Source organism: Macrosteles quadrilineatus, unplaced genomic scaffold (genome assembly GCF_028750875.1).
Source record: "Macrosteles quadrilineatus isolate MER2022 unplaced genomic scaffold, UCM_ALF_1.0 Scaffold_8__2_contigs__length_117827958, whole genome shotgun sequence".
In the NCBI taxonomy this organism is placed as follows: Eukaryota; Metazoa; Arthropoda; class Insecta; order Hemiptera; family Cicadellidae; genus Macrosteles; species Macrosteles quadrilineatus.
Window position 1 is genome coordinate 15,548,396 of NW_026542601.1, and position 11,553 is coordinate 15,559,948.

The 11,553-nt window shown below is 31.7% G+C and overlaps 1 protein-coding gene across 1 annotated transcript in view; it reads right to left on the minus strand.

The window, feature by feature from the left end:
- Positions 1-3,883: 3,883 nt before the first annotated feature.
- The window catches only part of LOC129000216 (uncharacterized), a 35,105-nt gene continuing 27,435 nt past the window's right edge, over positions 3,884-11,553 (minus strand). The window contains exon 6 of the mRNA XM_054427170.1: positions 3,884-3,951. Coding sequence (XP_054283145.1) covers positions 3,884-3,951 — 68 coding nt within the window. The remainder of the gene's footprint in view (positions 3,952-11,553) is intronic.

The window sequence follows — 11,553 nt, forward strand, 5'->3', positions numbered from 1 at the left end:
ACTTTTGAGAAAACTACAAGTCACACCCCCATAAACCATTTAATTAAAATGTTCTTCATGACGAGACACCATGCACAAAACTACCCATTATTTCATAAATTGCCCTTTAAGGTCATAATTCTTTTCTAAAGGTAACTTTCAATATGTTTTAAATACCTCAGCTGTACTTATTTGTATGTTATTCTTTTAATTTTACCTTATTAAAATCAGGTGTAATTATTTTTTGTATTAACTGTATTCTATTTTGTATATTACGACTTAACTTAACCAATCAATAGTTTTATAATACTTAAGAAGTCAAACGGGTTGAAGCCCGTGAGTAACAGCTTTTAACAGTAACAGCTTCTGTATCCAATCCAATAGTCAATGGTAACAGCTAGTTGTATGAGTAGTTGTATGACCAGTAACTAGCTGGTCCATAAGTATGAGAAATCTACTAAGGGAGTATGTTTTGTCATTGGCTTATTATTTTACATTTTAAAATTACATTAGTTTTGATTTGTGTGATTAACAGAAATATAAGCGAAACACTTTTCAAATATTGTTAATCATTCTAAACATGACAGCCTAATGGGACGTTAGTTTTGTGGGTTCGATGTTGGCACACCTTATTTTACATCATTTAAACATTTTAAATCACAAGACGAAACAACTGAAAACAGAACTAACCTTGAATTGTTGTAATGAATAGTGAGGGAGGCATACTTTTGTAATACAAATTAATTGTACTTTGATTGGATTAATCCATATATACGTGTTTGGTGTAAACAGGTCAGGGTGGCTGTCGTATGCTAAAAAATAAACCCTATGTTAAATATCCGTAAGACAATTTTAATATCCATTTTTTGACCCAATTAACATAAATATTTTCAAAATACAAATAAAACCTGCACATATAGGACCGATAACCTTTCTTTCGGTACGACCCACCCACGTGTAGTTCGGTCCAGTAGTATGGTGATAATCTTTAAATTTTGGCCCCATGTTAAATCTCCTTAAGAGAAGTTAAGAAAATCATTTTTATATTGGTTCCTAGAGGTTACCCCGTGGCCGAAAATATATTATGTACAAACTTCTCTATTTTCTCCCCAACGCTATAAATAAAACATATGATTAGAATTTGTTTATATTTTCTGTTTATATTTTAGCATGGCAACCCATAAGGCCCATGTTAATTTTTTTATAGTTTCAAACTAATTTTTGGTGCTTATTTTTTAGCCTTGCTTAATTTATAAAGGGATTCTGCACATCTACATGAAAATATCTTTCATTTGGTACCAACCACGTGTAGTTTGGTCCATTAGTATAGTCAGGCTAGCTGTCGTAAGTTTTGAAACAGTTTTTTTTTTAATTTTTTTTATATGTATAAGATTATTGAATTATTGGAATAAAACACATTATTCGAGATTATTTTATGAAATTATGCTCATGCAGAAGTTTTACTTATTTAGTTAACTACCACTAACTAAATCACACCCATTCTGTAATCAAAATAATTTAATTATAAAATATTCCCGTTTATGATATTGTTTTACGACCAAACCTAATTAACTACAAACGAAAATTAAAATCAATTGACAGCTGAAACATAGACCATAATGCTATGATTGTTTGTTTATATTTGATCTGGTTACGTATTTGTTTATCATTACGATTCCTTCCTTTTCTGCTTACAATTTCCGCTTGAATACAATGTTGTAAGCTTCTGTTCTATTCAGATGGTTTAATCTGAAAATCTGAAATTATAAAATGTCTGTTTACGATATTGTTTTGACGGTTAAACACAATTAACCACAACCGAGCAAGGGTGATAAACATATTACATAAAATTAATTGTCAAGTCTTTAACAACAAGTCCGAAAGAACAGAGACTGGTGGCCGTGATGCGAACTACTAGCCAACATCGGAAAAGCAGAATGCAGATTTTAGTTTATCTCATACATAGCGTCAGCTGTACAATTGTATATTTTTGTAAAGTACTGAATAATCATAAATATGCAATAAATCTTTAATTGTCTTCAACACGTACAGTGGAAGACAGTTAGTTTTTTAGTATTGCCATACCTGCCCATGTTTGACCAATAAGTCAAGTGTTCGTTTTATAAATAGTGTTCAGGACGATTAACACTATTTTATTCGCAATATTAGAAAATGTAAAATAAGTCACATAACAGTGGAGTAGTTTGAATAAACTGCCGCCAAGAATCCTATATTTTTTGCTTCCCTTCAATAGTCGATAGGATCCCATAATATTTTTATCAAGTCAATAAGAATAAAGTAGTCCAGTAGAGCTAGTTCGCCCGGGCCCCGATAGGGTGTAAACGGTTCACTTATTTGCCGTTAGAGTTCGCTTACATCGTTATTCTCTTTGTCATTCGTTTGATTATTCATTTTTCAATTGTTATTGACTAAACTAACTTTAATACGGATTTGATTATCGTAACTAGAGATAAAAGGAAAAAATAGAATTTAAAATTGACATATAAGTGATTTTATGTCCAGGCAGTTTCCCAAATTGGCTCCGTTTCCGCTAGACTCTCGCACTGAATCTAGCGTAGCTGCTATAAGACATCCCGATTTGAATTTTCAACCAACAGTATATTAGATATAACAATATAACATTTAATATTTGAAAAGCCGAAAGTCGGTACCCTCGCTAGGAGACTGGAGTCTAAACCTTCGCTAAATCATCACGATGTTGTCCCCTGGCGCTGCGGAGTGGGGGAAATGATTCTCCCTCCACCTCCCCTCTAGACGGCGTCCAAACAAGCCCGCGTTGTTTTACATGCATAAACCTATAAAATGAATATTTATAAAATTAAACTGTTATAAACTAACCTAACCAACTTTTTATTAACAATTTTATATTTTTTTAACAATTTTATATAACATGCTGATTATATAAAAAAAATATATATAAAATAATAATCGAATGAAGGTTTACTAATCGAAAAAATAGTTCTGTTCATAAAATAAAATTATAAATGCCTTGAATTCAATTTTAGAATTTATTAATTATAAAATTAAACTGTCATAACCTAACCAAACCAACCAAACTTGCTGATAATGAAAAATCTAACAAGGTTTACTAATAGAAAAAAAATAGTTCTAAAATTATAATAGCTCAAATTGAATTTTTTATTGTTTTAATTAACAAATTAAACTGTCATAACCTAACCAAACTAACCAAACTTGCTGATAATGCAAAAATCTTAGACAAAAAGTTAGTGCTACCGAGAAGATACGAACCTGGTACCTTCTGATCCTCAGACCAGCACGTTATCCATTAGACCACCGAGGCCGGTGTCTAGAAACCGTATCGTTGCGGTAATGGTGTTCCCTCAGCCAATAGAATGCTTTGCTTCCCCCACTCCGCAGTGCCAGGGGACAACATCGTGATGATTTAGCGAAGGTTTAGACTCTAGTCGCTAGGAGGGTTCGATGATTGGCTTATAGTTTTAACTAGATAACACGTTGCTCGAAATCGAGCAAAACTGAAACTTGTATGTAGAAAATAAACAAAAAAACATAAACAGCCAACACTGTGCTCAAAGTACCGTACAGTGCTTTAGTGACCTTAATCAAAGAGTCGCTCTAAAATAATTTATATGACTGATTATAAAAATATATATTATGATGTAAAAAATATAAAAGTAATCTACAATATTTAAATTTACATTCACTCTCATACTGCTTTGGTTATCTCTTATGTATAGTAGGCGGGTGCACTCTATGAACATGTAGATGTCAACCACACTGTAAAGTGAGCTTCTGACCTAATGTAGCTCAATTCCTCTCTTGACGCCAACCATCGCTACTCTTATTCTAGCATTATTAAATTATTTCTTTGATATTGATGTGTTCTGTTTTAGGTGTGTATAAATTAGGGTTCCCAACCCAAGTCTCCGGTCGGGAACATAAGAGGGTAAGCAAGTGGATCTAACGACAGATCTAGAATGGATACGCGTTTAACATTATTAGTGTTGGAAAAAACTATACGATTGCTTTGTTTTCAGCTTTAAAAATTGATGCGACATCTACACAGGTAGCACCATTGTAGCGAGGAAGACACTTCTTCTGTCTCTTATTATGTACATAAGAATCTCACTTGACACCAATGACATCTCGGAGCTCTCGTCCCTACATAATATCTGCCACAGTCTTCAAAGATTTGCAAATTGGTTGGCATTGTGACCCTATTTCCCGCATATTTTTTCATTGCATTTTTTGTTTGAACTGTGCTTAATTCTCTTTTGGGTTCTAGTGACATTGTTGTACTTACTTTTGTACCTGTATAATTTCTGGATATAGGCCTAAGTCTCACAGTCCTATTTTCAGATTAGGATTTTCCAATAAGAACCTGAAGGTACAGTATTGTGAATTGCACAAATGAGGTAAACGAACCTTTCATTTATGACAACAAAGAGTAAAAACTTAACTGTCTCGGCCAGTCTTTTCTCGCTTAAAAATATGTAAGCTACTACAATGTAAACATTTAACTGTCATTTGTCCGAGATTGGACTATCACAACGGTGGTACTACCACTATGTACCCATCAAATGTTCAATTGAGAGGTTGATGCAAGCGGTCATGTTCGCGTTCCCTCCAGCCACTCACAGTTCTTCGTACTGGCGGCATTTGATTTTAAATTGAAATGAAATAAGGAAGTTAACCAAACAACAGAAAACACTATAAAGGAATTGGAATTTTAAAATACACATTAATTACATACTTACATTAACTACATCGAACTATAACATGATAATCAGTAAAATACGATGTAAGGTAAATCAATTTAACCATAGACAAAAAGAATAAAATATTTATTAAATATTTATTCTTAAACTCTTTATTATGAACCAGAACCAGACTAAGTTACAGATTGAAACAAAATATGGAAGTTTTAAGTCCCTGTGGTTAACCTTAAAAACTATTTCAAACTACGTCCATATGTTATTTGTAAACAAAAGGAAATGAGTTTGATCAAATGTCAACAGATAGCGCCGCCTTCTAAACTTTAGCCCTTAAGTGTACTTAAGTGGTGCTCTTTCTTAATATTCTGAGACGTATTTGCACATCTACGTGGAAATACCTTTAATTTGACACCTCAAACGTTAAAATCCGTCAAGCCGTTATCGAGTTATGACTGTGAAAAGAAAACTGCTTGCGTATTAATATATAGATCCTTAGAAATCATTCTATCTGTTCAGTTTATTCATAGTCGAACCAACCACAAGGTCCACAAGTAGACTTACGGAAATAAGTAAATAAAGATACGTGTTATAACACTTAAAATACTTAGTAGACTTACTACTTAAGTACCGGTAAACATCTCATCCCATTGTAAATTTTGAAGCTTGTTTTATTGTTTAGTTCATGTCCGATGACACTGGGTGCTAGAGTCATCAATGGCATTTCGTTTCTATTATTTTAGGGTTAATGCCATGATTTGTGATTTACTGCTTGGTTATATAACTAGGATACGAGTTATTGTTTATTATTTGAATTGACAATAAACGAATTGAAAAAAAAACACGACCCTTACAGTGCACCGGACAGAACTAACAATAAAATTGGCTTCAGCTATTCCTTAAGGATGAGAAATATACTAAGGGAGTATGTTTTGACATTGGCTTAAAATTACATTAGTTTTTATTTGTGTCATTAACAAAAATATAAGCGAAGCACTTATCAAATATTGTTAAATCATTCTAAACATGACAGCCTAATGGGAAGTTTTGTCGGTACGATGTTCGCACACCTTATTTTACATTATTTAAAAATTTTAAATCACAAGACGAAACAACTGAAACTAAACTAACTACTACCATATAAGTATTAATTGGTGTTACAATATTTTCAGTACAGACCCGTGGTGTGCGAAATTAAAATTAAATACAACAATATTATTAGCATCAAATATTATGTTCTTCGTTTGAAGTTCATTGTTGGTGATGACACAGATAACATACTACTACATTAGTACATTTTCTGTGGTGATGGTGAGTTAATGTTGTTCAAAGGTTTATTGTGGACATTTCCCATTACGATGGTAATAAGCAATACACAACGTTTTTTAATCTGGAATCAAAACCCGTTCTCAGGTGAAAAAAACTTAACTAACACAATAAAACTAACAATACACAAACGACCAACCTAAGTTGGAATACACTACAGAGGGAAGCAATCGAAATATACAAAATTAAACAAACAAAATTAAAAAACAAAAATAAAATAGGGTTTGTGTATTGTTAGTTGTAATGTGTTAGGTTTGTTCACCTGAGGACGGGATCAGATTCCAGATCCCGAAACGTTGTGTATTGTTTTTTGCCATCGTGATGGAAAATGTCCGCAATAAACCTTTGAACAACAAACATTATATTCTTACAAATTTAAGTTAGGAAATTTTTGTCAATTCAATAATACATTTTTGCGATATTTTATGGATTTTAACATTTTATGAACTGAACATTGCAGAGTTTACTTACAAATAAGTAACCTACGTGGCAGTAGCATTAAGTCAAAGGCCTAATCACGAAATTCCGTTACGTGGTTTACATTAATAATGACAATAAAAATAGAATAATGGTCGAACATATTATCAATTATCCATTATACTGATACACGTATTACATCAAATTGATTCAAGTTTGATCAAGTCTTTTGAAACAAGTCCGAAAGAACAGAGACTGGGGGCCATGATGCGAACTACCAGCCGACATCGGTAAAGCAGAATGCGGATTTTAGTTTATCTCATAGATAGCGTCAGCTGTACCATTGTATATTTTGTAAAGAACTGAATAAGCATACTGAATACGTCTTTTAGCGAATTTCCCTATAGGGAAGTAGCTATTACCGTAGGTCTCATGGTAAGACCTGGGCGCGGGACCGATTTACTTTTTCATTTTGATGTCCCCAGAGGCCAAAAACACTAATCGTTCAAATTCATATATATATATATATATATATATATATATATATATATATATATATATATATTTATTTATATATATATATATATATATATATATATATATATATAGGTATGTGTCGGTTATATAAATATATATATATATTTAGGAAAACTGTAGTGATTAGGGCTACTATTTTGATATGTAAATGCATTATTAAAACTAAGTACCCTTTTTTTAAATTCATTTTATTTAACAACGACTAGTTTCGACGATTATGTCATAGATATAAAATACGATATTGTATTTGTTAGATATAAAAACAACATGACTATGACATAATCGTCGAAACTAGTCGTTGTTAAATAAAATGAATAAAAAAAAAGGGTACTTAGTTTTAATAATGCATTTACATATATATATTTATATATGTGTCCGTTAGCGCGATAACTCGAGCAAAAATGATCCGATTTCGATGAAATTTGGTATAAACGTGTAAACCTACGTTTATTCGAACGAGTTCGCGAACCAGCATGATCGGACTATGGGAACGGGGGTTTACGGGGGGTATTATGGCGTAAAAATGGGGTTTTCCCATTTTTGACCCTAAAAATAAAAAATTTTGCAATTTCTTTTTAAACCGTTTTGTAGAGCTTAAAAAATAAATAATTTAGTATATTGAAGCGCTGTTGTATGCCTAACGGTCACGGAGAAAATTAAAAAATAGTGTAATTTAAAATTCCCATGTTATTCTTATGGAGAAAATGAAAATTGTTGTAGTTTACTTGTTTATGGATATATATTGATAAAATTTGGCAAATTTATTTATTTCATCCTATACTATTGACATATAGTCAAAAAACACTTTTTACCTTTCCCGTAGCAGCAAACCTAAGGACTCGTTAAATCTAATTTTATTTAAATAGGGGATAAAAATATGTCTTATTTATGGAAATATTTGAGCAAAAATGTAATAAGACGAGTTGAAATTCGCTTAGTCTGCAGGTTTGCTGCGGCGGGGGTATTTAATGTTGTCTTTGTCACACAAGTAATACTTTTTCTCTCGTGAAACACAAATTATAAGATAATGTATTAGTTTATTACGATAGATTTGATGTTTTTTTTTTAATTTTTTATTTTACTTTTATTTTCAAATTTATTTCTAAATACATAGCATGTAGGCTAATCGAGTCTTTCATTATAGCAATCGTAAGTTTAATGTTATGGTTAATTACTAGATGTATTTATTTTTACACATTATCCCTACTGGTAGTTTTTTTTTTTTAATATTTGTAGTAAGCATAAATATAGCTGATTCATCGATTTATCTGCACCATGTTTGACCAATAATTCACGTGTTCGTTTTATAAATGATGTTCAGGACAATTATCACTATTTCATTGTGTAAAATAAGTTATATCACAGTGGAGAGATCTGAATTAACTGCCGCCAAGAATCCTTCATTTTTGCTTCCTTCAATAGTTTAAGGATCTAATCTTTTCATCAAACTTGCATCGAAGTCGATAAAGTAGTCCAGTGGAGCTAGTTCGCCAAGTCCCCGATAGGTTGTCAACAGTTCAGTTATTTGCCAATAGAGTTCGCTTACATCGTTATTCTCTTTGTCATTCATTTGATTATTCATTTTTCAAATGTTATTGACTAAACAAACTTTAATACGGATTTGATTATCGTACCTAGAGATAAAAGGTAAAACTAGAATTTAAAATTGACATATAAGTGATTTTATGTCCAGCCAGTTTCCCAAATTGGCTCCGTTTCCGCTAGACTCTCGCACTGATTCTAGCGTAGCTGCTATACGACATCCCGATTTGGATTGTCACACAACAGTTGCAGTAGTTGATATGACATAATAATATACTCTTTATTCTTTGAAAAGCCGAAACTCGGTACCCTCACTAGGAGGGTTCGATGATTGGCTTATAATCCTTGATTATGACTTATGTCACCTGAAGATACCTGGCCAACTAAATGTAACTAACAGTATATACAGTAGTATAGTATATTTATAAATAATGGTATCTGTTCAGTTTATTCATAGACAAACCAACCACAAGTAGACTTACAGAAAGTAAATAAAGATACGTGTTATAACACTTAAAATACTTAGTAGACTTACTACTTAAGTAGACTTCTCATCCCATTGTAAATTTTGAAGCTTTTGTTTTATTGTTTAGTTCATGTCCCATGACACTGGGTGCTAGAGTCATCAATGACATTTCGTTTCTATTATTTTAGGGTTAATGCCATGATTTGTGATTTACTGTTTGGTTATATAACTAGGGTACGAGTTATTGTTTATTATTTGAAATGACAAGAAACAAATTGTAAAAAAACACGACCACTAAAGTGCAACGGACATAACTAACAATAAAATTGGCTTCAGCTGTTCCATAAGGATGAGAAATCTACTAAGGGAGTATGTTTTGACATTGGCTTATTATATTACATTCTAAAGTTACATTAGTTTTTATTTGTGTCATTAACAAAAATATAAGCGAAGCACTTTTCAAAAATTTTTAATCATTCTAAACTTGACAGCCTAATGGGAAGTTCGTTTTGTGGGTACTTTGTTCGCACACCTTATTTTACATAATTTAAACCTTTTAAATCACAACACGAAACAATGGAAAACTGAACCAACCTCAAACTGTTGTAATGAATAGTGAGGGAGGCATACTTTTGTAATACTAATTAATTGTACTTTGATTGGATTAATCCATATATAATTCCCAAACTACCCACGAACTTTTGAGAAAACTACAAGTCACACCCACATAAACCATATTCTTTAAATGTTCTTCATGACGAGACACCTTGCGCAAAACTACCAATTATTTCATAAATTGCCCTTTAAGGTCGTAATTCTTTTCTAAAGTAACTTTCGATATGTTAAAAATATCTCAGCTGTGCTTATTTGCATTGTATTCTTTTAATTTATTACCTTATTAAAATCAGGTGTGATTATTTTTTTGTATTAACTGTATTCTGTTTTGTTTATTACATCTTATTCAATCAATAGTTTTATAATACTTATGAAGTCAAACGGGTTGAAGCCCGTGGGTAACAGCTAGTTTCACATACATCACATACAACCTAAGTTGGAATACACTACAGAGGGTAGCAATCAAAAAGTACAAAACTGAAAGAAAGAACGGAGACTGGTGGCTATGATGTGAACTACTAGCCGACATCGGTATAGCAGAATGCAGATTTTAGTTTATCTCATAGATGGCGTCAGCTGTATAATTATTTATTTTTGTAAAATATAACAAGCATTTAACTGTAATAGTAAGTCTTTTTTTCAATATTGTCTTTATTACACAAGTGATTTACCACATTATAGATTTTATGTTCTTTTACTTTCTTTACTTTTACTATCATTTTTATTTCTAAATTATTTATATAGATACCATGTAGACCAATCGAGTCCTTCATTTTTGCAATCGTAAGTTTAATTTTATGGTTAGTTACTAGATTTATTTTTTTCTCCCTATTACCTCTACTATCAGTTTTCTGTATATATATTTACATATATTTGTAGTAAGAATGAATATGGATAATTCATCAATGCCTATTGTTAGTGGAAGTATGCTAATGACTTTTATATCTACTTATTTATACAGGGTGTTCATTTGAAAACTTTCCATATCTGTTGTGTGCAAAGGTAAGGCTTTTAACACTTGTTTGTTCTCATTTCCCCTAATTTGGACATGCCAAATCCAATAAAATTATTTTCAATTTCGAAAAATGCCCCAAAAGGGCCCAATTTGGGGGGTAGGGGTGCTTTTTGAGAAATTTTCAAATGTAAACATGGGTTGTGTGATACATCAATTTAAAGGTCTTATCACCCCGACTATTTTGGTGCAATAAAAATTGAATTATCTTTAACCGTATTTACAGGGTGGGTCAAAATGTTTTAAAAAAGGACTTTGAAGTTAAGTACCGTATTACCCGAACTACTGGACGGAACAGCGCCAAATTTCTTTCCAAGCTTATTCTTGATCTACTCTTTAAGATAACTTGTAATAAGGGCATTTTCCATGTTATTTTCTATTTTTTTAAAAATCTCAAATTTGAAGAGTAAAAAAAAGCTGAAAACTCAAAATTCTTAAATAGCAAGGTATAGCAAATTTCATACCACGTGAAAGGTCCTTTTTTAACAAACATTTTACGTATTTAAGTTTTCTTTTTATCTCTTACCGTTTAAAAATTGCAGTAGAAAAACTGAATTTTCTATGGTAAAATTTTAACTAGTTTTCTAACAAAACACATTGCACTTTGCTCAACGATGTATTATGATTAATTACAAATTGATCAACTACTTTTACTTGTGTCAGTTCATCTTGGACTCTTCATCCTGTTCTTTTCTCATTGGTAACTGAGCCAGTTTCAGAAATTTCTTAACTAAATCATTTACAGCTTTATGACTTAAGGTCTTACCTGGATATTTATTGTTAAACACTTTGCAGTTATCCTGAAACACTTCTGTTCTGTCCAATAAGTAAAAATAAAGTCTATTTTTTTTAAGTGTACACCATATTCGATTAGATACTACAGAAAATAGTACTTTTTGAAATTAGTACTACCATTGACTAGTCAATGGTACTACAGAAAGCGGCCC